This window comes from Struthio camelus, chromosome 11 (genome assembly GCF_040807025.1).
Source record: "Struthio camelus isolate bStrCam1 chromosome 11, bStrCam1.hap1, whole genome shotgun sequence".
Taxonomy (NCBI): Eukaryota; Metazoa; Chordata; class Aves; order Struthioniformes; family Struthionidae; genus Struthio; species Struthio camelus.
In genome coordinates this window covers 27773654-27800523 of record NC_090952.1, presented here as the reverse complement: position 1 = coordinate 27800523, position 26870 = coordinate 27773654, and the positions used below count along the sequence as shown (strand labels likewise).

The 26870-nt window shown below is 58.6% G+C and overlaps 1 protein-coding gene across 1 annotated transcript in view; it reads left to right on the top strand.

Moving 5' to 3' along the window:
* Nucleotides 1-895: 895 nt before the first annotated feature.
* NALF2 (NALCN channel auxiliary factor 2) overlaps nt 896-26870 on the top strand; it is a 38441-nt gene continuing 12466 nt past the window's right edge. The window contains exon 1 of the mRNA XM_068957225.1: nt 896-1675. Within this exon, the coding sequence (XP_068813326.1) occupies nt 896-1675 (780 nt within the window). The remainder of the gene's footprint in view (nt 1676-26870) is intronic.

The window sequence follows — 26870 nt, the reverse complement described above, 5'->3', positions numbered from 1 at the left end:
TGGCTGTCGGCGGAGCGCCCCGCAAACACAAGAGGAGGGCAAGCTGCCCGTCGGCTGTGCTTGCTGGGATGTGGGCCAGGCCCGAGGTGGGGTGGCACCGGTGCGCTGTGGCTGGCCGCCGCCGGGCTGGCGGCGGGGCAGGGCGGAGGGCGGCGTGCGGGCCGGGCCGGGCGCTGCCGGGGGCGGCGCGGCGCGGCGCGGAGCGGAGCTGTCCTTCAGCACCACGGCACCTGCCGCCCCGCGCCGCCCCGCGCCGCCCGCACCTGCTGGGAGCGGCCGGCGCCCAGCGCGCCGGGCTGGCTCGCGGGTGCCGAAGCGAGCCGGGCTGAGGCCGAGGGAAGCCGAGCGGGGATAAGGCGGGCCGAGCAGGCTGAACCGAGCCGGGAGGAGTCGGGCGGAGCGGAGCGGAGCCGGGCCGGCCCGGAGCTGTTCGGGGCCGAGCCGAGCCGAGCCGGCGGGCGGGGGGCGGCGGCGCGCAGGCGCAGGGCGGCTCGGCTCCTCAAGGTGTTGGCGGCGCGGCCGAAGATGGCGACAGAGTGAGGGCATGGGGCCCGGCGGCGGCGGGCGCGGCGCGGCCCGCGAGCTGGCGCAGCCCACGGGGAAGCGGAAAGCCGAGTGAGCGGGGCCGGGGCCGGGGCATGCCCGCGGGCGGCGCGCCGCGCCCGGAGCCGGAGCCGGGGCCGGAGCCGGAGCCGGGGCCGAGCCAGCGGCGCGGCGCCGCCGCCTCCCCCCCGCGCCGCCCCATGCCACGGCCGGCGGCGGCGGCGGCGGCGGCGGCAGCGCGTAGGCGCGGGCATGGCGGGGCGCGGCGGGCGCAGGTGACATTGGCGGCAGCGCGGCGCGGCCCCCCGGCACCGCCGCCGCCCGCCGCCGCCGCCGCCGCCTCCCCCGCGGCATGATCCGCGGCGCCTGGATGTCCCCCCGCGGGGGCGCCGCCGGCGGGGCGGTGTGCTGCGCGCCGCGCCGCAGCGACAAGCCCGTGGCCGACCCCGAGCGGGCGCAGAAATGGCGCCTCTCGCTGGCCTCCCTCCTCTTCTTCACCGTGCTCCTCTCCGACCATCTGTGGCTCTGCGCCGGGGCCAAGCTGCGCGCGCGGGAGCGGAGCGGCGCCGGGCGGCCGCGGGGCCGCGGGCCGCGGGCGCTGCTGCCGCCCGTCGAGCCGCCCGCCGCCTGCGAGGCCTTCCTGGGCAACCTGACCAAACCGCCGGGGCCCGGGACCCCCTGCGCCGCCGCCGCCGCCGCCCGCGGCGACCTGGACTCCGCTTGCGCCAAACTGTCCTCCCTGCAGCGACTCTTGGGCTCCTTCTCCAGCGCGCCCCTGCGGGCCGCCCCCTCCTCCGCCTCTTTTTTCTCCTCTCCCTCCTCCAAAAGGAACTTCTTGAAGGCTTACTTTAGGAACTTCAACCTCTCTTTTTGTGATACTTACACGATCTGGGACCTGCTGCGGGAGATGGCCGGCCCGGACAGCTTGGATTGCAGTTTGGACAACCTGATGGTGGACTTTGTGGCCGCGGCGGCCGGGGCGCTGGACGGCGAGGCGTGTAGCAGCTGCGTCCAGGCGTATCAGAGGCTGGACCAACACGCTCAGGAAAAATATGAGGAGTTTGACCTCTTGCTGGAGAAGTACTTGCAATCGGAAGAGTACTCAGTTAGATCCTGCGTAAGAGACTGCAAGGTAGGAGGGAGCACGCGGGGCCTCCCAGCCCCATCCCGATGTCTTACGACGTAAGGCGAGCCACACGTTTTCCTGGGTCCCTGTCCCACCTCCTGCCACCGCTTCCTGTAGGTCCTTCCTTCTCTCAGGTGCCCTGTGGACTTTCCTCCCTCTCTAATGTTGTACCTGTGCTTCCCCAGGAGTTGGCATTTGCTGCTCTGGCCTCCTCGGATGTCCCCAGAGGTTCCCCGGAGCCCTCCAGTCTGGCAGTATTACTGGCAGACAATCCAAAAAGCCCTAGCAGGAGGGGGAGGACAGGCTGAGGCCACGTACCCTGGCCTCGCCAGCCCGGGGAAGCCGTGCACGGCCCCTGAGGCCCTGGCTGCAGCACAGAGTGGTGCTTGGGGGCTTCATGGCCTTCCTGCCGCATGCCTGACACAGCCGTGCTCCTCCCCTCCCTTCACCTGCCCGCAAAGCAGGGGGCTCTCCCTGTGCCCCCAAGCCCCCAGGGCTGACAGCGGTGGCCGGAGTGGACAAGAGTCCTCTGGGGTGAGGAGAACAACAGGGCGCAGCAGGGCTTTGCTGAAATGTGCGCACGCTTACCCACATCCATCGACACTCATCCACCCTCACATGCGTGCAGCCCCCAAACACGTAAGCAGCACCCCTTCTCCCTGCAGATGCACCCCTGGTGTGCTTGCGCTGCCCCTCACATGTGCACACGCATGCACACCCTTGCATAGGTGCACACACCTGTGCATGTGCACCCCCTCGCCCCCCACACGCAGCAAGCAGCAGGTGCGAGGCCCCTCACCGCTGCCTCTGGCCTGCTGCGGATCAGCGCCACTGCCGTGCGGGGCGGGGGCAGCCAGGGGCTCTGCTCGCGTGCCCAGCCGAGGTGTGCAGGTGAGCGATGACCTGAGATGAACCGAGGAGAGGGAGCCCCCCTGCCTCCCCCAGTAGCTCTGCCCCAGCTCTCCTGGTCTGCAGCTGCTGGCAGAGGAGGAGGGAGCCGGCTGGGACAGGCGAGCAGAGGGGAGCAGCCCTTTGCCCGCCCTCTCGCTCTTTCGTACCTGGGAAATGGGCAGGAGGGTCATGGTTGGCCTTCTCCCTTCACTTTACCGGCCAGCGTCACCGACTCCCTCCATCGGGGCCCCAGGGCTGGGCCGGGTGGAGGTTGGCGTGGGCTCTGCATGTGTGTGCCCTACCCCCGGAGCTGTCTCTTGGGGCCGGGCCTAGCATGCTGCTGAAAGACGGGGAAAGTATAACTAGACCTATCTGTGGGTACAGTTGGGTTTGCTTTGCTGTGACGCTTAGTTCTTCAGCTGGCCTTCGCCAGGGGTCTTGCTGCCCCTGTCTGCCTAAAGAAGGTGAGATACCCGTAAGTCACTTGAGCGTTGCCATATCATTAACAGAGGAATGATGCTTGGAGTAGTTCATGTTCCAAAAGCTAAAGGCTTGCCTTCTCCCTCCTGAGATGGATTAAGTCTCTCAGCCCAGCGCCGTCTGTTTTTAAAAATTAGAACTGTAGTTGCACGTCTGTCCAGATCCCTTTTCGGTTCTGCTGAGCGTTTCACCTTGTTTCTCATGGCAGAGATGCCGAGTTTAATCTCGGCACCATGGCAGTAGGAGTTTTAGTATGTTCAAAAGCCGAGAGGATCTGCTTGGCTCACCTATGTAATCGCCCTCCGGATGTTGTCTCCGGGAAGCATAATGATCTTAATAATTAAACCTGCTTCCCTTTCTCGGAGCAGTGTCCTGGGGGAGAGGCAGCGCTGTGCGTTAGAGCTAAACGGTTTGTTTCTGCATCATCTCGGAGAGGCACTGTGGCGGAGATCACCCCGTTAACAGGACAGTGCTTGGCCACTGCTTTTCTGGGAGAGTTTGGAGGGAAACTTGGACTGCAGTCCCGGCCCAGGCAGCTCTGGCTGATGCCTTTCTGTTGGAGACAGCGTGGAAGCAGCACCTCAGTGCAGTGCTGGGGACACCAGGTCTGCTGGAGGTGTTGTCTTTCATCAAGGGCACGACCGCGAGAGCCTGGCCGTTGCTCTCATGACCAGGTTTCTGCATTGCTTTTGTAAGGAACCTTTTCTGGAAAGGAGCTAGTGGTGACGTTCTGGGCCGGGTCCAAGTCAGGTAATTACAATCTGCTTGCCTAAATTCCCCCTGCGGTTTCAAAGGTACATAGTATTCAGCCTGCACCAAGTGGTTTGGTGCTGCTGCTCTGCTTCTGTGACTGCATTTCAGCGGGGAATGAAGTAATTCAGTGCTGCCTGCCTTTCTACCGCTATCGCGGCCGGTGGCCCCAACAGAAGTAGAGTCCTAGCATGCCATGTCCTCTACGCACGTAGAGACAGTCATAATTTCTGCCCCTCGAGAGCTTGTGGTCACATGCCAGGTAGCCTTAGCAAAGGGCAGGAGGAGGTGGGAGGAAAGGAGAGGGCTGTGACAAGGACACATGGCTGCATGGACTAGCAGTAGTCCTCACAAACGTTAGATAGACTGAATAAGTCTTTATGTCAAATCTATATGCAATAAATCAAGCTGGTTCCAGCAGTTCCCACTGGCCACTCACCTTGCCTTGTTCACCTGGCAATTTTCCACTGTCATCCAAAGAAAAATGGACCTTTGAGTTTGGATGTATGCAGAGGAAGGAAGAGTCAGTGGCTTTTCAGAAGAACTCTGGATGCTTTCACGAGGGAGCTGATTTATCAGGGATAAGAGAGGAAGGTGCGAAGAGATGGTGCAAAGGGGGCCAAAGCCCCCTCCCGTTACCCCGACCAGGTGGAGTTTGCACCCTGTGTCATGCAACGGGGAGGGCATTGCTTGACTGTACATTGACAAAATAGCGGGGCTGCTTCCAGTCCCGCTTTGTGGAGCGGGGGAGCGTGGCAGAAAGCAGAAAGGCAGTTGCGGGAGTGCTGAATACATGAGCTGGTGTTGTTGAGGCTGACTCAACGGGATAAAAGTGTAGGCAGCCTGGTAGTGGCAGAGATGTTGATATTTCCTGTGTGTGTAATCTAAAAGCACGAGGGGATCCTTCGGGGTGAAGGAGGTAACGGCAGCCGGATGCTAGCTGCGTAGAGTTCACATAGAGGAGCCGTCGGTGGGTTTCGGAGCAGGAGGAAACCAAGGCGCGTGAGGTGCATTTCAGGGGCAGAGCCGCAGGGTGGGGAGCGCGTGGGTCTTCCAGGCTGTTCGCGGCTTAGCATCCATCTCTACTGAGTCTAACTTTGTTTTTGCTTTCTGGTTCAGAGACCTTGAGAAAAGACAAGAAAATCATTATTTGGGATCTTGGCTGAGGGAATTTTGCCATTGACTATGAAGCATCTAGAAACGGAGCCTTGCTTAGATGAGTCTTCATTAGGTGTCCCTGGGATTAGCATCCTTGATGAGAAAGCAGGAAACAAGCTTAGTAGAAGTGGGGCTCAAGGTAGCAGCCGTGAGACTCGCAACTCCTAACTCACTACGCTGTCGCATTTAAGGCTGCATCCTTAGAGCATGAGTGAGCACTGGCTTTGCAACGGAGAGAACGCGTTAGGAGGCAACAGGAGTGCAGAAGCAGCACATCCAAGCCATGGGCCCTCGCCTGGGGCAACCATGAGGAGTTTCCCAGGCCAGAATTTTCCAGCGTGGGTGCCTGAATCTGTACATACGAACCGGAGCCCTTGCAGCTCCCGCTCACTTCAGTGTCTCGTGAAAAATCAGGCCACTTATTTAAGCTGCTTCAATGCATATGTAGGTGCCTTACTTTAGACTCTCACAGTTGAGAATCTTGACTTTGCCCTCTTGGTGACTGTTCCCCATTTGTGAAATGAGGCTAATACCAAACTCATCCAACGTTGTGGTGATTAGTGAGTTTTGGCCTGATTTCCAAGGAACCGAGGACCTGTGACTCCTGTTGACTTCAGCAGGGGATGCAGTTACTCACTGCGTTGGAAAATCTGATTGCTGGAATGTTTAAAGCAACCTGAATCTGTTAAAACCTATCCAAACGCTGAATAAGACTGCATTTTCTAATGTTACTTTTGGCTGCATGCTGGTCCTGTGAATAACAGCTTATAAGCAACGTCAGAGAGCCACTGCTCAATGGTACAAACAGCAAAATCTGTGAGGAGTGGAGGAAAATGTAACAGATCAGATCAGCCAACATGTGTGGCTCCTGCAAAAATCCCGGCTGCAAAGGGCTTGGAGGGTGGCAAATCATATCCACATAGCTCTTTGTTCTATAATGTTTCTTGGATGGGGTGGGTATGCAAGAAGAGAGAGCGTTTAGACCTACCGCAAAAGGCTTCTGTCCACGTGGACGTTGCTCTGGGTAGGAGCCTGTGAGGTCCCCTCTCGAGCTGTAGCGCTCGGAAGAGGTCAGTTTGGGAGCGCACGGGAGCCCAGAGCGGGGAGGACGGGTGCAGAGCAGGCACTGGAGACCCTGGCATAAGGCAGGAAATCATCTGACCCTCCCTCTAATTCAGATCCTTCCTATTCTGTGGTTAAAAGCTGCAAAATTGAAGGCTGGATACCAAAGCAATCCCAGCTCACCTGCGTGCATCCTCCAGCGACCAGTCCTTCTGCAGAGCCACATACTCCACCAGTAATTTAGTCCCCAAGGAGCAATGCAGTTCAATAAACATCACACGTGAAGCTCTTGGGCAGCCAAATCATCCCAATGATGGTGGCTCTTTGTTGCATCTGCTTTAAAACAACAGAAAAAGCTCCACCAGAGTAGCCCGTTAATCTTTACTGCAGCAGGTTTGTCCCCAAGTTACAAACTTTGCAGATTTCCCGGCGAGGTCTGTGCAGTCGGGAGCTGCCTGCTTGGGTGAAGCAAGCCCTCATCTCTTTAGCAGGTTCCTCCGCAGCAAGCAAATGAGAAAGGTGTAAGCCAGCAAATGCTGGCAAGAGAGCAAAGAGGTCTCGGGGTGTCTCACCGGGATAAGTAGCGCTCTCTTACCGCACAGGGTGACGGTAGATCCCAGCCCTGGGTTTGCTCTCGCCTCTCTCCACTCCCCGTAGCCCCAGTGCTGGGCCAAGGCAGATTTATGAGGCTGGAGTTCGGCGGTGCGCGTTTGACCGTGTGCTGTTTGTTTGATGAGAAATAGGTACATACAAATCAAGTTGTTCCTTGTTAATAAATCAACTTCAAGCGCCCCCCACCTCCTTTCCAGGTGCTGTGTGACCAAGCTGCACAAGCAGAGCAGGTTCTGGCCTCCGCCTGGCTAAGGAGAAGTTGCAGAAAGGGAAGAGGCGATCAGTATGCCCCATTTATCAAGCACCAGGCTCTGATACCTCACAAGACAGAGGCCTTACCCAGAGCTTGGGAGTATAGCAGGCAGGGAAGAACAGGCAAAAATCTCACTGGCAGATGCAGAAGGGAGAAATTCCTTGAGGTGATGAGGTCTCCGTGTAAGGAATTCAGCTGCTTAGACTGCTCGTTGCTATAATATTCTTTAGGCCTTTTTTTCTGCTTGGAAATAATTCACGGGCAGATCCCAGCTTCTGCATACATCATTGTTATTCCAGTGCAGCACCATTAGCCTCTGAAAATACTTTACTTACTACCCTTGCAGCTAACATCAAAAATCCCTATAGCCAAAAGACAGTGAAACATGAAAATACATTTCTCTGTTTCATTGTTTGTTTGCATTTTACATTTCGGAGGATTTTGTGGAGAGTTGATCTCGCAGCTCCGCCTAGGTGCTCCCTTAGGCAGCTGCCCCAAGCGGTGGTGTAGTCCTTTCACAGGAGGAGGGAGAGGGAGAAGTTGGTGTGCGTTGTCGAGTGCGTCATCCCAAACAGCTTTCGGGTCTTGCAGTGAAGACCTGTGTTTCAGCTGATGGTGTCAGTTGTACTGGTTAGTGGTGGCTTGGATAGAAAAGGCAGGAACCATTTGTTTTTTCTGCCTGTGAGAAGGAAAATTCATTAAATGAGCGTGTAAGTTGCAATTAGCTGGCTGCCACCTCCGGCTCCCCTCTTCCTGTTACTTGTGCCCTCTGTTACTGCAAGACATGTTGAACTTCATGCATGGAGCAATTGTAGTGATAACATTGATGGCATCATTCAAAGGGGCTTAATTAGGCCAGGCACCCAGGTGTCGCTGAGTGTTACAACCCTAGGGAGGTCCTGGACAGTGGGAGCTCATGCAGCGTGCCAGCAGTCGGCTACGTTTTTGCAGGGCTCAGACTTTAAACTGTAAGGTCCTCGGTGTGGATCGTTGATCGCTGCATGTTTTCACAGCACCCGGATCGTGACAAGCACAGTGACAAATTTTGCATGTTTCACTACAAACCGGTTTTGAGGCTGGCGTGCGTTATGCTGCAGGGAGCGTCTGCTGGATCCCCCAGGGTCGCTTCTTGCTGGCAGATAAGTTATTCATTTCTTGTCTGATGGCGGTATGTAAAGGCCTAGTGAGGATGAGGGCTCCCCTCACTCTGTCAGCCTGCAGAAAATCGACCCTTCTGAGCAGGGGTAGAGCTGGTGAACAGGGCTTTTCTCTACTGGATCGGCTCTCATCCCGGAGGTGAAGGCTCAGCACTGTGGAGATGATGGCACAGGATGAAGGTGGACTTAGTGCAGGAGGAGATCCCGATTCCTTTGAACTGATGTCCTGCATGATACTTACAGGCATTTTGTACTTTTTTTCTGTCTTTTTCTGAGCAGACAAAAAGCAGAGTTCCTTCTAGCTCAGCTACTGTGAAATTAGAGGTTTGTTTCTTTAAGATGGGAGCACTATATTTATAGCATCTCCCTCAACCAATAGCCACTACGGAAAGCTCTCTTAAACGTGCAAATTCCCACCATTATTAGGGCAAATAAAGATCTATGGGAGAAAGTCTGGTGAATTAAGGACTCATTATGTTGTAAGAAACAAAGCTGTGGACGGAGAAGGACTGACAGCAGGACCTGTGTTAGTGAATATATCAGTGCTCCAAAGGGAGGGCTGGACAGGACCTGTAGCATCTCACGTTCTATTAGATTACCAAGGTTTCTTTGTGTGTGCTTGATCCAGTGGCTACTGAATCCCACTGCAGCCCTGGCCACGTCTCTTCGTTTCTCTACGTCCGTTTTCCCCATGCAGAGATGTTATTCAACTGGAGAGACCTATTTGTGGGAACACGGTGGGGCAGAACTTCACCCTGGAGACTTTTGCAGAGTGCCCGTGTTTTTCTGTTGCCTGGATGTCGCTGGTGACGCTTCTGGGAGGTTCAGGCCAGGTCCGGCCCTGGACCCGCTGCGGCAAGGCGTGCTGCCGGCGTGCGTGGCGCAGCCGGCACTGCACTGGAACAGCGCAGAGCTGGACAGCAAATTTGCTGATGCCCTGGGTTAAACACTCTCCTGGGCCCTATTTTCTTATTCTTATTTAACCAGAAACAACCAGAGTCTCTGGTCAGCTTCCTTCCCTGCAGAGCATCTTCCTGGAAACTTCAAATCCGCAGCAGAAGCCCAACCAAAGCCAGCGCAGGGCAGCTGTTTGGCTCTACAGAGAGCTGCCAGGGCTTCAGCTGGGCAGATCCGTCTCCGCTCCCTGTTCCTAACACAGCTCAGCTGCTTCCCGGCACCGCAGGGCAGCGCCTTGGGGTTTGAGCCAGGCCCTCCTCAGTCAGCTCTCGGATTTTGGAGGGCCGTAGCCTCCACGCACCCCCGAGACGAGGAAGAAGCAGAGAGTGCTCTTGGAGGAACCAAAGCAACAGTTTGCCTTCACAAAAACATCTCTGGATGGGAATTTGTCTGATGCTGAGGGAGGCTGGGTTTATCCAAATTGCTGCTCGACCTTGTACGCTCTAGCTCCAAGCCTGGAAACCTCCTGGCACAAAGACACAGGTGCAGGTAGGAGACACCTCTTGAGAGCCAGAGCAAAAATAATCTCACCAAAATCTTCCTTTTTTTTTTAAATTCTTGAGCCCTTTCCTAGGGCACTCTCTGATTTGAGGGAGGGGAGGCATTTGGGGAAAGGCAGGCAGCAGGCATGAGGATGGACGGGGGAAGGCCTGGCTTCGTGGGCCTCGGAAGGAAAGCGAGGAGGAAGGCGAGCAGGGGACGCTGAGCGGGACGCCTCGGCGGGGACCGCCAGGGTCAGTCCTGGCTCTGCTGAAGGTGGTGTCCGGGCGCTTCCCCTGTGCCCAGCTGCCTCAGGATTGTATCCTGGAGATGTAGACTGGGTCTCAGGAACGCACCTCGATAACTGAGGAGGGAGGAGGCAGTGGCAGTAACGCCCGGGAGAGCCGTTTCCCCAGCCGCCCGAGGAGGGCACGGCTCTGCCGGTACAGCTCTTGCCATTCGCGCTTCTCAAGCCGTCTCGCAGCAGACGTCTGTCTCGTTACCCTCGTTTTATGAAAGGAATAACCCAGGCGTAAAGTGGGGACGTGATCCCTCCCTCCGTCCTCCGAACCGAGGCGGCGGCTGGGAAGAGCACCCGTCTCCGGAGCCGGGGCGGGTGCAAACACAGCCTGGTGCATGCTGAAGCGGCCGCCAGGCTGGCGACGGATCTGCCTCCCCAACCTCCGCCGGCTGCGTTTCGGCTGCCACGCCGGCTGCGGGCACCCCTCGGCCCTCCCCGGGCCGGTGGAAGGAGGCGTGCGGCTCGCGGGGGCGCTTGCTCCCGGCAGTGCAAAGCGTGCCGTGAAACAGCTGAGACGCTCGGCTTTCGGAAGACGGCGCTGGGAGCGTCCCCGTAGTCAGCACTGCCGCGGTTTAGTAGGTGAAGACCCCTTTTCAGAGAGCCACGTCTGAACGTTGCCCTCTCGCGTGTCGCAGTCTCAGCTGCTGCTGCTGCTGCTGCTGCTGCTGCGGCGGCGTTCGCAGGTGGCTCTGCCGTCCAGCCGCCAGCCAGGAGGCCAGAGGGTCGACCCCTTTGCGGGCCGTGGCTCCGCTTGCCGGGCCACGCTGCGGGCTGAGCTCATGTCATATTTTTAGTTCGTTCCCTGAGACTTCCATAAATTAAAATTTAACCTCCTCATCAATATCTGTGCAGCCAGGCGAGGTCCGAGAGGCCGCAGCGCTCCGAGGTGGGTCCGTCGTGGCTTTGCGTTTCATGGCTTCTGCCGGCCTGTCTCGAGCTGTCCGTCAGCACGGGCTTATCGATCCACCTCCCTTGAAATGGGCTACACATCTGCGTTATAACCTGCAATAAATCGCTCAGATTGCAAACTCTCCATGAAACGTGTCCTTATGGGTGGCAAGACTGAGCTCGAAACAAAAACAAAAGCGGCGCACCTTCCCTGAAAGCGCTTTGCTGGTGACAGCATGAAGTTTTACTCACGTTTCATGAGATGGAAAAAAAAAAAAAGGCAGAGTAAACAGTGGATCGACACAGTACTTCATTTGGCAACTTTAGCAAGACCATATGCAGGAGCTTAGCAGAGCGCACAGCTCGGCATCAGACACAAGTTCTGTATTCAACAAAGTTAATTTTTTTCAGCCCTGCACAAAGATGTGATTAAATTGTATAAAGAATTCGAACAAAAGAAATCTGCAGTTTTATATGCGCTGTTACTGTGTCCATATCCTCTAACACAGGGAGATTTGCGTGCCTTGTGTGAGATTCAGCTTAGATGCTTTAAAACAAAGATCAAAGATCACTACAGTTTTCTAAGCAAAAAACAAAAAAAAGCTAAAAATAAATCTACTGATCAAAGGAGTTTGCTTTGTAATAAAAAAGTTTCAAGATGTAGGAAATACCTCATTTCTGCCCTAGGATCCATGGAGGTGACGGAGCCGCACTGGGGACAGCCGCAGGGTTGCTGGACTCGCTCCGGAGCGGTCCCCGGTGCTTCCGCCCTCTCAGACACCTATCGAGCTTCATCACCTCGGGCCAGTATTTTAAGCCACCTTGACACCTCCCGTGTCGCTGGAGGCCTTGTTTAGGCTCCTTTGCTTCTATGCTTTGCCCTGCATCGGTCCTGGAGCGTGGCAGGGGCTCCTTCCCGCGCCGCGCCGAGATGTCCGACCCCTGTATGTGCTGTGGAGCAAAGCCCACGGGCCAGTGAAGGTGGGCACCAGCGTCTCTCCGACCAGCGCTGGACCTCAGGCCTGCTTGCATGGGGCGTGCAACTTTGTGGCGTCTTACTATCTGTTTCAGTGGTGTTTGGTTGCCTGCTAAGAGTTGCTTGTCCGTTAGTCCCAGCCTGCTGTTAATCTTCAGCGGTGCTTAGGGAACAAAGCAGTTTGAGTTTGTAAAGGCGGTGAGTCCTGGCGTAACGACAGGTAGGTTAGCAAACGTTGCAGGGAAGAGCGTGCGGAGCAGGGTGAGACCTGCCTCCGTCAAACTGCCGCCGAGTAGCTACGAGCGACGCCGGCTCGAGCGCCTGCTTCTGTGTCCGTGCGGTTCGGTCGCACCCTGCCGTCTCGCTGAAGCAGATCCCTTAGGTGCGGCGAGGGCTGGTGCCACGGTGCTGCCGCTCGCTGCCGTCCTTGCGCTCGAGGAGGTCTGGCTGCAAAGCAGGGCTTTCTGCCTGCTCCACCCCAAACCGGCTGCCCTTGATGCTCCCTGGTAGCCCGGGAGCGGTACCCGACCTGCACGCGCGGGCACGGCTGCCTGGGGAGGCTTTTGCACCGTTTGAGCCTATTTGCCCACCTCGGTGCTGTGCAATGGTGCAAACTGCTTCACAGCAAGCTCTCGGCTCCCCACCCCGCCGTGCTCTCAGGAAGGCCTGTTTTAGAGGCCAAAACCTTGCCTCGTGTAACTCGTGTAATGCTGCCACCAGCCAGTGCCCTGCTGCATGGCCTCGGTGCCGGGCTGCACGCTTGCGCGGGCACGGGCAGGCTGCGGAGATGCTCTGCTGCACAGCTGGAGCCTGGGGCGCTGGATGAGCACCTGCCCATTTCTGCTCCGTGCACGCCCAGCACCCGGTACGGGGAGCGTCATGGGTGCAGGAGACGAGGCAGCGGGGATGTTACCTGCTGACCTCTGTTGGGTAGTATTGGCTCTGCATTTCCTCAGCTACGGATTTAGTGGGGCCTCGTGCTGGCGGCTGTCGGTCACAGCGTGGACTCTCTTGGCCGTTGCGTTGGGGTTTGTGACTAGGGTGGTGTTTAAAGGAATGGCCAAGGTTTCGGCAGAGCTGGATTCACCCTGCAAGAGGTGGAACGAGCTCCTTGGAGAAACAGGCACAGCTCCAGCGGGGCAGCCGTGGTGCAATACTTCAGCAGCTAATGATTCCTTTTGGAAAGCATCCAGTGTGCAATGGTCCCGTTGGGTTACAGGCAGCTGGTGGGAGTCGATAAGCCCAGCAGAATGTGCCACAGCATTGGCAAACGGTGTTCACCGTAGTCTAGTAAAATGACCTCCCTCCTGGGCACCACCTCGCTGCGCACAGCCGTTGCCACGCTGGGTCAGAGCTCGGTGGCCCCGACTCGGCTGCGCTGCCCCCGTCCCCGGCGCGGCGGGGACCGCGCTGCATCGCTTTGCCAGCACCAGCAGCACTGATGCTGCGTAAACCTCACCGTTTCAGTGCTTTACTCTCCCGGGGACAGCATTGGAGGTTTGCGATAGGCCTGGTGCTGGGGCAGGAGGGACTTGGTGGGCAGCAGCAGCGGTGGGAACAGCGTGGCCCCGAGCAGGCCCAGGAGGGGACGGCGTCGGCGAGGGAAGGACTGAGATGTAGGAGAGCCAGCAAAGGCAGCGGTGGCAGCAGGCGGCCGGCCCGGCGGCCGTAGCTCTCCGCGGTCCAGCGGGGCAGACGCGTGTGCTCGCAGGGCTTGCGTGCGGCTGCCCGGAGGTGGCCCAGATTGGGGACGGCTTGCGATGCTGCTTTTCGTAAGGGCCAGGAGCACACGCTGTCCCCCGAGACAAAGGGACCTGCCGCGTTCCCGCGGGCGGCCGGCCCTGCGCGTGTCCTGGCGCAGAGCGGGGAGCGCCGCCCGCCCGGCCGGGAGCCGGAGGACGGACGCGGTCCCGCGGGCCGTGCGCTTGAGCCTGCGGCGTTGCTAGACCTGCCGACGCAGCAAGCGGCCTCACGTGGTCCCCGTCTGGGGGGAAACGCTCTTTCGCTTTGGGAAGCGAGCCTTTTGTGCACAGTAGGAACCTCACGCAGCCCAGCGAGCTTGGGAGGAAGCCTTTAAATATTTTCGTGGCTGAGCACATCTGGGTCTTTGCAAGGGCCCCAGTGGGCTGTCGGGAACAGATCCGCCGGCTCCAGTTGTGCTCGAGCGAGAGCGCAGATCAGCCGCGGCTCCGGAGCGCGGCTGTGCCCGGCCGGCGGCCCCCGCGCCGGCTCTCAGCACCGGCAGCCCCAGCCCGTTTCAAGGCTCGGCTTGCGGCCGCCGGGGCTCGTCCCCTGCCGACGCTGCCGGGGCAGCGGAGCAGGGAAGCGCGGCTCTGGCCTGGCTGCGCGGGGCTCGCCGTGAGCGGGAGCTGCGTCGCGGAGGGGTTCGGCTCGGCGTTGCTGGAGCTCTCCGCGTCTGGGATGCGCGCGTCCGGGCAGGAGACGTCGGCCAAGGACTCGCTCCACTCGGGACTCCGCCGCTCGGCTCCCGCGAGAACCGCGCGCGGCCTCCGGCAGGCAGGAAGGTCTTGTCTAAATCTCCCTGAGCCCCGCTCCTGGCTCTGCAAACGGTCCCCGGGGCTGCTGCGTCGTCTTCAGCCGCTGGCCCAGCTCCAGAGCTGCCCGCCTGGGTCCTTCCTCCCTCCCGGCCGGGGCAGGCGGGCCGCGGCGGGGGGATGAGCAGAGGCAGGAGCGTAGGGGTGTTCCTCGGCTGCCCGGGGCTCTTCCTCCCGTCACCGAGATACCATTAGGATGCGACTCATGCCCGGTTCTGCACGGAGAAAGCTCAGCTCCGCTGTCATTTGAAGGGCAATGACTCAGGGACGGCAAATCTGTGAATGAGACACAGAGGCTGGTTGGGCAAGAAGGAGCCCCGTCCGTCTACGCTGGCCGTGGCGCTGGTGCTCGGGCGGCGCTTTGGCCAGTGGGAGATCCCGGGGCGCTCGAGGGGCCGCAGGCAGCGCCGCCCAGCCCGCCCGCTGCCTTGCCCACGGCGGGGCCTCGGAGAGGCGGTTTGGCCTCGCTCCCCTACGCCGCGGCTCTTCCCCGACTTCTCCTTGGTTTTCGCTCTTCGCTTCTCCCTGTGGCCTGTCCCGCAGGGCGCTCGGCCTCGGGGCGGCAGCCGGAGGCGTCAGGTGGAGGAGCAGCGCTGGGTGCACGCGGGGGCCGGGGGCGTCGCCATGTCCCCACCGCCACACTCTGCTGGTGTCACCGCAGACGTTGCCTTAGAAAAGGCGGCGCGCAACGCGGCGTCACCTGGCAAGGGCTTTGCTTTCCGGAGCCTTGCCTGAGCCGTATCCCAGCGCTGTCCAGGGGCAGAAACGTTTCCTGCTCTGCTCGTTCCCTTGGGGATAAAAGACACAAGTATTTGGCGTCTTAGCTGACATCTTATCTCCGCACAGCAGCTTCTGCAAAGCCTCTGGTAAATGGAGGGCGAGAGGGAAGGAGCCCTGGCAGCAGGTCCCTGCGCAGGGCTGGCAGGAGCGCGGGAGGAGGAGGAGGAGGAAGAGGAGGAGGGGAAGGGTGCCCACGGCTTGTCAGACCTCGGCGCGGCTGCCGTGGGCTGCAGCAAGGAGTCTGGCTTGTGTCAGATAGAAACCTGACCTGCGGGCGCCCCAGACCTGTCCTGCGCTCTCCGAATCGCGGAAGAGCTCCTTCCCCAGGAGGAGCGGGGAGGCCGCGGAAACACGGAGCGCGGCAGAAGAGGTGTTAGCTGCTCGTATGAATAGTCGTTCCTGCCTGACAATCAGACGTACCTTGCGCTGCGTCCGATACGCGGATCCGCCGTCATCCGGCCGTCGCGTATTGCAGAGCAGAGGGAGCAGGGCAGAGGGAAGGAGTGGAGCTTCATTTTCTGACAAGGAAATGTTTCCTCTCTGCACCCTTCCCAAGGCTCTAAGGTCAGCGTAGGAAGGTTTTTCTATCATACAGTAATTACAGGTTGTTGCTAGGGCTGCACTGGCAGTAGCCGCATGTGTGAGAGGCATCTCGACCCCTCAGAGATGAGGAAACCCACGTTCCCCAAGGCGAAGACGCCAAGACATGTCTCTGAGAGGATACTGTTCCCTCGGCATCTCTGGCAGCATAGTCACAGCATGAAGTGGACCATTTTGCTCCACAAATGGTCACGTGAGAAGTTCTGTCATGATAATCCCCAGAAAATGGTGTATAAATGCACATGATGAGTTAGAAATGGAGGTGGCAGCCATTAAAGGTTTTTTTTCCACTGTAATTATTACAAAAAATGCCAAGGAGAGCTGGAACAGGGAAGATCTGGAACAGCTGCTCTCGCATCCCGCTCCCCAGCTGGCAGAGGCAGGGGCTGTTCCACTGGAGTTAATGGCCTGTGCCAGTTTTCACAGGCAAAGACTGTGCCAGTGTCGGTGTTTCTCCAGGGCGGGCAGCCTAGCATTCCTCATGCACCAGCTCTCTAGATATTTCGTTTGGTCTTTCTCTTCAGATGGGGAAGCTTATTAAAATGCCCCAAGTGAGCACTCCCAGTGGTCTGGCTGCACCCCAGAGATCAGCTAGTGATAGAGCGCTGAAACGGGATCTCAGATGCCCGTCTTAAAGTTTTCCGTGTGCTGATGCTTAGCTTTCCTGAAGCCAGAAAAGCAGAGGTGGTTTCGCCTGGCAGACCTGCCTTTCGGGGTATTCTGTCCCCGGGGGAGCTCAGAGGAGAGTTTGCCATCTTCTGCTCAAGCTGTTTCCCATCCATCTTCTCTCTCATGTGGCTCCATTGTGTGGCTGTCCACATAATGCCCCACCAGTCACAGCAGACCATTTAGAGGCCTCACTACAGGAAAATTTCCAGTTCTCTTTCCATTGCTGAATCGCTTCATCATGTTCTCATTAAGGAGGGAGATGAGACAAGTTGAGATTTTCTTGGAAGCTTCTTAACAGCTGGAGTTTGGGAAGGACCATTTGGGGGCTTGCTGGTATGGGAGGGAGAACTGGGATTTTGTTAATGAGATCCAAGTGCTAACTTCAGCCCCCCCGCTCCAGAGCTGGCTGACTCATACGAACTCATCCCTAGGAGCCTTGCTCCATGTGGGAGCCAAGTTCCTCTTATGTTCGTTTAGGATGAACAAGGTAAGGCCCTTCCTTGGGCTTGGATCATTGCCTAGCATATCTCAGCATCTAGAGCTGTGCAGAAATCTGGTGGTTTCTCCTGTTCATTTGCAGTACAGACTTTGGAGCAAGAAGGCTGTACGTTTTTAAAGATTTCTTGAGGCTGATGCCCTGTTTTTCAGAGCAACAAAACAGCCACGTAACTCTGAAAAAGCCAGTGCACTCTTCAGTGGAGCTGAATGATAGAGAATAAGAATGACCACAGAAGCAAGATGTAAGTTTTAAAAGGAGATAAATCTCCATGCTTGAGGATACAAACCAGCTACTGGCAGCCTGATGTTAGACAAGAGCTCTGCTCTGGAGAGTTTAATCATCACAGTAGGATTTCCAGCATCATCCTCCAAAACCCCTGGTGCTGGTGACTCCTGGGGTGGGGTGGGTGCAAGACATGCTGCTATGGAGGCCATGACAAGTCCTAACCCCTAGGAGGGCATTTCCCCAGGGCAAGGCTATCAGTGTTTGCTGAAAAACTGAAGTTTTAGGCTGAGGCACTTGCTGGAGCTTATGATCCCCAGCAGGGAGAGTGGGTGAGGTGTCTCTACTGATTATTTTACAAGTGTCAGCTGCTCTCCTTCTGCTGTGCATGAGCCATCACTAGCAGGTCTGTAGCCACCACTGTGAGGAGACAAGTTGCTCTTTGTGTGCTGGCTGGCTCCTTGTGTAGAGGTCTCCAAGGAGGAGTCTGCTCCGTGCCCTGTAGTCCCCTCTGTCATCTCCTGTCCAAGAGGTTTCTGAGAAGCCTGGGCACTGCTGTCCCTCCTGCTCCCAGCAAGCAATGTCCTGTTTGCTCAGGCTGCTCCGCTGGAGGAGACAATGGCAGATGCAGTGTGGACAAGAGGTACTACTGGGAGGGTGGGTGGAAGAAGTAATGAGTGTTATGTTGGCTCCATGCACTGACTGTCTAATGCCATGAGGGGTTTTTTATTCTTGAATGCAGCCTGCAGACCTTATTTGATCCATCATTACCATGGGTTCTGCAGGTCACAGCTGTTAACAGAAATGCTATTTGTAGAAATGCTGTTTGTCATTTGTGCTCTGCAAAAAGTTGCATCTTGTCCAGCCTGAACGTCATCCCCATTAGCCAGGCGTCTGCTCCCCTCCTGGCTGCGGTATTGTGCGCTGCTCTGGGCTGGCAGAAATTGGAAATTTCTGCTTCTAGAGAATGCATTTGACTGCTTTTTAAGAAGTGTCCCAAATAGGACATATGCAGCCCCAAAGTACCGTGAATCTTGCTGCCTGCCATTTACTTTTCAGATGAATTCTAGGTGATTGGTTTTGATCCATAAATCCTTAAATTATTTGGATCTCTGCAGAGGCCCCAGTAACTCTGCCTAACACGGTTTCCCTTAGAAACAGACAAGTGAAAATTGCCTCTGCTGTGCCCTAAACCCAGCCGTTTCCAGCAAGACCATCTTCCAGAAAATCCCCATCCAGCACCACCTCAGCTGCTCTCAGCAGCTGCTGTGTAGCACAAAAAGAGATCTAGTCTCTGAGGCACCTGTGATTCAAAGCAATTCGAGCGTTATAGCTCAATATTGAACTGGTTGGAAAATATATCTGTTGAACTGTGGAAAATATGTCTGAGAAAGTGTTTGCAAAATCAAGTCACTTGACTGAATGGTGTTTTTGCGGCTTTGCCCAGTTTTCCCACTGTTACCGCTGTACGAGTGTTTGTGAAGCAATGTTCAGATGAGTCTCTGCCTGTGTATGCAAAAGCAGCTTTCATTTGCCATCGTGTGTTATTTGTTTTTCATTATTCTCCTACTGCAAATGAATTTGTTGCAGAACCAGGAAACAGTAGTAATTGCTCAGGACAGAGAGGACGTAACCACTGTGAAGAACTCGCGGCACGGTTGTTCAGGGGAAGAGTTCAAAACCAGTTACGAGTAACCAGGAGTTCAGTAAAACCTTACTGGTTTGCATGTGGTTTGGGACTAGGAAACAGAGCCAGGCCTGAAATAGAAGTAGGATGTCATGCTGAGACCTCCCGGCACGCATGGAGCCAGACCAGCCCGCGGGAGGGAGCTGCTGGCCCTGATGGGGTGGGGAGCTGGGTGTCGAGCGCTTACTGCAAGAAACGGGGCGGACGTGCGAGCTGTGGCTCTTCACCAGCTGGGGTTTCTGTGTGCATCGTGAAGGCACTTTCACAGCCACTTCTGCAGCTTTTCATTTGGTGTTTCATCACCTTTAGTACTGAGGGAAGCCCGGGAAGGGCCTGCAGATGGCTCGGTGCTTCCTCACCGAAACCCTTCTGCAAGGAGGTGGTTCCCATGCAGCAGCTTCTCGTACCACAAAGATCTGGGCTCTTGCTCTGGGTCTCCAGGAGCAGTTTGAAATGTGCTGCTGTTTCCTACAGTGGTTTCCTCCTTCCCACCAAGCCCCCGTGTTTCAGATCCAGCCCCCTGCGTCTCCCCCGCCCCCCGATCGCTGCTTGGAGTGAGCAGAAGGCAGTCCCGCAGGATCCCCAAGCCAAAGGCAGTGATTAACCCAGCAAAGAATAAGGAGTTGCCTGGCTTTCTGGACACTTCTCACTTATTGAAATGCAGGCAAAGCACCTCCGTTCGGTAGTGCCAGGCACATTAGACATACTGATTAGGCACATAGTACTTTAACCAGGCTTATTAACTGCATTTCCTCCAGGATGAGTCTCTTTTTTTTTTTTTTCCTTGCCCATATGCTTAACCTCAATGGGTTCCTTCATATTATTTCTCTGTCCCTACTGGAGTTCACAACACCTCCGTATTTGGTAGTATCAGCAAATATAATTAACAGGCTGTTTACCTCCTCTTCTCAATGATTAACAAAGGCGTTAAAGCTAGATCTCATGTCAGCCTCAGCAGCATCTTGCCGGACATCGCTCTCCCTAGCACTCTTCTGGGATATATCACCAGTAATCAAAACAGATAATTAATGTTCATAGAGTGCTTTGGAAGTTCAGGTCTCTGTGTGTTAGTGTTATCACAGAGGGAGAAGACTGCTTGGTTCCCCTCCTTGTATTCCAGGGACAAGCCAGGAGTGTTTCCAAGTATACTTTTGATGTAACCTATCTTTGAGCGTTTCAAGCCATGGAGCTTTTGTCCCTTTGGACAGATAGGCTGTTCCCACTGTGGATAGCCTGGCAATGCTGTGTTATAGAGAAACAGTGTGCGAGTGTTGTCATTGTATCATCAGCTCCTTCGGCCCCTTTCCAGTTCCCGTGACAGCACTTCTGTCCCACTCGCATCGCTCTCACAGATATCTCAGCTGGCTTCCTACGGGATTGCCTGTTCTCGGTCGCGTGAACCTTGTGCCAAACGCTGTTTACTCTATTGCTGAAGACTAGCCGCTATAAATACCTATCTCTGCAGGCCCCGATGAGCCAGTCAGCCTGGAAAAGAGACAAGAGGGGTTTGATAAGATATACAAAACCGTGAGTGGCCCAGAGAAAATGCCTGGGGAGTGACTGTTGGCTGTGTTTTCCAACAATAGCTACAGGCCGTGACATGAAACTACGAGCAGCTGGGTTCAAAACCTCCAAAAGGAGGAGTGTTGCCACGCAAGGGGCAGTAGATGTCTGGAACGGCTTGCAAAGGACGTTGCGGATGTGGAAGCTCGTGTGGGCTCAGGGGTCCTGGACAACATCTTGGAAGAGAAATCTTCTGGCTGTTACTGAGCAGACAGAGGACATCGTGGTCTAAGGAATCCTCTGGTCTGCTGGAGAGATCCACTGAGCTGAAAGTAGTCTGAGGCTGTGGCACGTTGGGGAGAAACGTAGGCTTGCCCTGTTCTGCTCTTCCCGGGGGGCCTCTTGTGGCTGGAGCGCTAGACGGCCCCTTGCTCTGAACCGCTGTAGCTTAAGGGCTGTTCTTCGAGGGAGAGACAGAGAGCTGAACCCTTTCTCCCGCCTAGGAGAAACTGCGGTTCGTGTCTGTCTGGATGTTCACGTAGGATAACGCCCTAATCATCGTTCCAAGGCTCCGTCCTTCGTGGGTGGCCTTTTGGGAGGGACGACGAGGGCTGCGAGGTGCGACTGAAAACACGTCTTCTGGTCTGCACACGCAAACCCTCGGCCCCGACGGAGCTGCCGAGCGTCGCTGGTTCGCTTTTCTGGGCGCTTGGTCCTCGGTGCGCCAGCGTCCAGGGCCGACCTGCCGGCCCGGGCCGCGCCGCCGCCGTGGTCCAGCTCCGGCCGAGTCCCGTCCCTCAGCCCTGCGGAGGACGGGCAGCGCCCGACAGCAGGGCAAACGCTGGTTTTGGTCCTGGCGCTGGAGCGCGGCTTGCTTGCCTATCTGGACGTGCTTAATAACAGCCGCGGTAGTAACGCGTGGGGCCGCCGGCCCCCACGGGGCCGCTCTCTGTGGGGCAGAGGAGAGGGAGCCGCCCGGATGCCGGGGGGGGACGAGGCGGCTGCCGCGCGGGCCGGCGCCAGGCGGTGTCTCCGAGGGTCGCGGCGCGGAGCCGCGTGCAGCGCGGGCGGGAGGGTCCGGCCGGCTCCTGCTCGCGCGTCTTGACCCGGTTCCCCCGTCGGCCGGGGCGGGAGCGCGGCGGCCCTCGGCGGAGGGAGGGCTGCCCCCGGGTGCGCGGCCCGCGCGTCGCGGCCCGGCTGCCCTCGCCGCAGGCTGAGGAGGAGCGGCGGCGGCGCCGGCCTGGGTGTCTCTCCGGCCTGCTGGTCGCCATGGAAACGGAGCGGGAGCCGGGATTTTTCCCGACCTCTCCTTCTGGCGCAGCCCGCCGGCCCGGCGCGGTCGGGCCCCCCCCGAAGGGAGGGGGGATCTTCGCAGGCAGCCTTCGAGCGGGGTGAAAACCCGAGTCCGGCACTCGGGGCCGACACAAGCCGTGCCCGCCCCGGTCGGGTCCGTCGGTAGAAGCTACCAGCAACAAACGTGGAGGAAGCGATGAGTTTTCCTGCGTTGGCCTGTAGTTTCAGGGAGCTCCCCGCGCAGCAGCGAAGCGTAACAGGCGCGTGCGCCTGTCTGTCTGTCTGTCTGACCCGGCGAGGGGCCCTGCACGAGCGCAGGGGCCGTGCCCTCCTGTCTCTGCCCTTGGCCGCGGTGGAGGGGGACGTGCCAGAGGCGGCTCCCCTCGGCGCCCTGCCTTACGTTGGCCCCGGGGCGGTTGCCGGCCGGGAAAGGTCGGCTGGTGCCTGGGGCAGAGCGCGGGGTTGGTGGCGGGCTGGAGGGTCGGGCCCTCCCGCGCGGGCCGGGGGCGGCGCTGCGTGCCCCCCACCCACCCCAAGCGGGCCGGTACAACCCTCCCCGATGCGGCGGTCGGCACCCGCCGCTTCCCCCGAGGGCGCCCTGTCCGCCGGGAGAAACTTCTCCCTAGCCCCGTCGGCTGGTGGGTAATTTATGGCTTGTGGCCCTGAAGTGTCTAGCCTTTATTTTATTTTATTTTTTTATTTTTTTTATATCCTGTCTAATGTAACAGGATGTTCTCATTATCTGTATAAATGTTTAATCTGCTTGTGAATCCTGCTAAGCTCTGAGCTGCGGCAGCGCCTAACGCGAGTGAATTCCTCCGGCGATTCTGAAAGACTGCGGGGACCTGATTTTTCGGTCTGTCCCAACTCTATCATGTTCATCTTCGACTTCATAACTGCCTTTAATTACTTTTTAACTAATTAGTCTGATAATAATTAGGCAACTAACTAACCCACCGGTTATCTACGGCCTCATCTGAGCGCCAGCAGGTGAACGGGCAGTGTTTTCCCTGCTTCTTTGGCGTGTTTTTCCCAAGACGCGCTGGCGGGTGTAACTCAGGCAAGGAAATCATTTGGCTGCTGAGCGCTGTTCTTATCTGCCCGGCTTGTCTCTCGGCTCCTCTAAGCTCGCCGATTCCTCCTCAAGCTTCCTGTTTCTGATGTGCTTTAAAACCCCGGCTCCCGGAGGAGGCCGCAGGAGGCCGGCTTGGGTGCCACGGCCCCGGCGCTCCCCCCGGCCCGTCGGCGGTCTCTGCTTGGGGTTTTGCTGCCGAGCAGTGGTTCGGGTAGAGCGGCTTAAAGAAGCGCCGCGCTGGGGTGAAACACTTCTCGGGTTGTCCGAGTGTCTCCAGCCTCCTGCTCGCTCGCCTCCCAGCTCTCCCCGCCTCGCAGCGCGAGCGGTTGTGCGGCCCCTTCTCCGAGGCAGCCGCCCGGACCGTTGACCGTGGCGGCCGTTAATCCGTACGGGTACCGGTACGACCAGCGTGTGCCTCGCCGAGTCTGGGGAGCCTCTCGTGGCCCCGGAGTCGCCGCTCGGGGAAGCGGCGCTTCTGGCCTGGGGACGGCTCCTTCCCAACCCACGTGCGGTCGTGGCGCTTGGAGCGTCTCGTTCTGCGGTATGGGGTCATGGCAGTTTGCCGCTGCTCGGCGCCCCCTCGGCGTCCTGCCCTCGCTTCCCGGCGTCGTCCTGCCCGCGATAGAAAAAAAGGAGACGGGGCTGGGACGGGGCCGGCGCGGGAGGGGTCCCGTGGCGCCGCGGCGGCGGGAGCCGCCTGGAAGGGGAGCGGGGGCTGGAGGGAGCGGGAGCAGCGCCCGGGGCCGGCGGCGCGGCCGCGGCGGGAGCCGGGGTCCCGGCGCCCGGCAGGAAGCCAGCGACAGACGCTCCCAGCGCGGGTCCGGCAAGGGCTCCCGCGTGGCTCCTTTTTGCGTGTGTGCGTGAATTAATTCACAATCGGACGCGTGTCGCGTGGGACCTGAAATCCCAGCCCACGGGGCAAAACGTTGGCGGGGGCGGGGGGGGTTTCTGGTCCGGTCTGGCGTGCGCGGGCCGAGCAGCGACGTTTGCTCTGGGTGTCTTCTGCCCCTTCGCTCAGGCCCGAGGTGGCGGTGCCCGCGCCGGCCTCCTGGCGCGCTCGAGAATCGGCAGGTGCCGCGTGGAGGTGGAGGTGGAGCGAACGCGGCGCCGGCGGGGAGCCCGGCACCGGCGGTCCCTGTCCCCTGCAGCGCTGCGGCGTCTCGCCCCGGGCTCCGCGCGGCCAGCGGGGCGCCTTGCCCCGGCCGCCTGGCGCCGCAGGAGCGGCAGAGGAGGCCGAAGCCCCCCCCGGACGCGGGGTTTGGCCGCGGCGGAGCCGCTCGCGCTCTGCTCCGTGACCGCCGGCTGTTCGTTCCGGCCTCCCTCTCCCAGCGCCGGCGTCCGCTCCCCTGCTCCTCTTCTGCCGTCCTGCCCCTTCCCACGCGTACCTTCGCGCGCCAACGCGGCGCCTCAGACGTGCAGCGCTTCCCCCTTCCGTCGCGCCGCGGGGTGCAGGCCGAGACGGGCCCAGGCGCAGGGTTTCAGGCCTCCTTGCCCTTCGCCGCTCCGCGGTGTTGCGGCAGCGGCGCCGGGCTGCCCGCTGCTGCGAGCTGGGATGCCGCAGCATCCTTACGTTGGTGTTGCGCGTGTAAGGTCGCGTGGGTCACGCTCGGCGGCTGTTTCTGCCCGTAGCGTTGGAAGGTGGGAGCTCAGGCAGTTGCGCGCTTCCCAGGCTTGTTTTGAGTAATTTGGGGGTTTTTGGTTTCGTTCTCTGGGTGTTTTTCCCACAGAAGACAAGACCTGCGGGAAGCCCCTCCGTTGCAGGGCCCGAGGTCCGACACCGAGGGTGCTAGAAGCACAAGCTGCTTCGTGAAATCACCGAGGTGAGCAGCGCCGCTGCCACGTCCCTCCGTTCGGAGCCGGCTCGGCGCCCGCGTCGCTCCCGGGTAGCTGCCGGGAGCCTCGGCGAAGAGGTGAGACGTCCCCGCAGCGGCCTCGCGGGGAGGCGAAGCGGGGCCCCGGGCGCAGGGTCGCCCGAAGCGGCTCGGCCTCCCGCGCCGGGCCCTGGCACGGCAGCCCCAGGGCTCGCCCCGTCTGGGAGGCGAGACCCCGGATTTGGGGAGACGGCGGCACGCGTGTGCGGGCGCCAGGGCTGGGAGCGCAGCGCAGCGGCCCGGCTGCAGCCCGCCGGCGTCGAGGCCTGTGCTTGCGCCTCGCTGCTGCCACGACCGCGCTGCCAAAAGCCGTTTCCGCTCCTTGGAGCCTGCCGCAGCCCGTGCCGGGGGGCAGGACCCGCGCCGGGGCCCGTGCCCGCCGCCGCGCCGGGGCGAGCGCTCGCGGCCTCGGCCGCGCCGGCGAAGAGGAGGAGGCAGAGTGGTGACAGCAGAGCCCGGCGGTTTCCAGGACAAATCCCCAGCCGCTGACCCGAGCACGTTCCTGGATCGTTTTCCAGAGCTGACCCCAGCGCTTTCGCAGATTAGTCTGCGGGCTCCGGTATTACTGCAATTAAAGGCGGCTCCAGGCAGCTTTGCCAAGCTCTAAACTCATGCTTGGTGCCTGGGAGCAGCCCGGGTGCCTGCACCTGGCCTAACGCTCGGTACTGCTGCTCGGCGGCTCCTTGGAAGAGCTGCCCAGGCCGTCCGGGCCGCCGGCGCCTGCTGCGCAGCTCCTGGGCCTCCGACTTTGTGTTCAAAGGCTCCTCTTGGATTAGCTGGGGTGAAACCACTGTTTTTCCGGTTAGCGGAGGGGAAGCAGCGGGTTTTACCTTTTTTGGGCAGAATTGATGCACAGCGGAGTTTCCCGCTTCCCCCTCTGTCCTCATTATCTTCCTCCGGCGTCCCCGGGTACCTGTCCCCCGCTCCCACCGCATCCCCGCGACCTCCCCATCCGATCTGCACGCCCCGCTCCTCGCCGAGCGGATGCTCGGCCCCCCGTTGCCATGACAGCCCTTGCCAGAGCCCCTGTCTCGAATTAAGGAGAAGGGTTTTGTTGCAGCTGGGCCAGGCCCTCTTGGATGATTAGCCACAATCAGGATTTCCCAGGGGAAATTCCCAAGCTTTACTTCCTGTTTTAATGGGAAAACGGCAGCTTGTTAAGTTAATTACAGCTGCTCGTCCCGGCGGACATCCAGCCTATCCCATACTGTGTCCTCTCGGAAGGTGTCGCAGGGCTTGTTGGACGAGTCCCGAGGACGCGCTTCCCTCCCCGTCCCCAACCCCGGCTTCTCGTTCAGCAGACGATGCCACTATTTACAAAATATTGGCAGCAACTGGAGTGGTATTGAGACCAGCCAATTTACTTTTTAAAATCCATATGCTGTTCCATGCAAAAATACCAAGAACAACTCAAGAATGCTCCGGCAAACCTGTTTCCTGGGGGATGCTCTCCGCGCGTTCGCAGCAGGAGAAATTCAAACGCAAGAAACGCGCTTGGCGCAGAAGTCCCTGGGTAAAGGCCTGCCCTCTGAATGCTGATTTTAGATACCGGTGAACATGTGAGCAGAGAGGTAGCTTAACTAGATAACTATGGTCAATCTGATTCATTTTGTTTCTCTCTAATGTCCTTTGTGATGCAGTGTTTTAGCATACCTGCAAACCTGCACGCTGACGGATAGGCTGTCTTCCTCGTCACGTGTAAACTGGGTGCCTTTGAGGTTGGCCCCTTTCCTGGGCAGCAAAACTGCTTGTGCTTTCTCAGAGAGTCATCTAGTGAGTCTTCTGTGCTAAAAATGCAAGACGAGGGCATTGAAATAGAGCTTTGGGGAGTTTGGGTCACTTATATGTACTTGGCCTTGCTGGAGGTCGGCCAAAAATAAAAACAGAATGGAAGAAACACTGATTATACCCAAATTCACTTCCTAAAGAAACTGTAAAGGACAATGATGGAAAATCAGTGAGCTTTCCTTGTTGATTTAAGCAGAAAATAAACTTCTTACTGTCCTCAATCCTGACAGGTCCTTTATAATAGCAAGGGGAAGTAGGTTGCATGGAATAAGTGCAAAGATATCGAAAGCTGTTGAAAAACTGGAGCCATACGACTCACTGTTTAAAGAGCCCTGGGAGTTCATTGCTCAGCTGTGATGTTGGCCTGTGCAAATGCTTGACAGCAAGACACCGAGTCTCTGTTCGGCGGTGATGGGCACTCTAGTCCCAGAAAGCGGGCTGTGTGTCAGGCCGGTTGGTGGGGGCAGCTGCAAGCCGGGTTTAGCCAGCAGGCCTTTGCTGGCCGTACTTGTGAGCATACACAGGCAGTTTCCATCGCGCGCGGCCCCGGAGTCCCTGCTGAAACGCCCGGAGGAACCGCAGAAGGCCTTTCGTCTCGCAGCGCGTGCTGGTGAGGGACTGCTAGTCCGGGCGGTGTGCGGGGGCTCTGCGGGGGCAGCGCCGGGCGCCTGCCCGGGAGGGAAGATGCTTTATG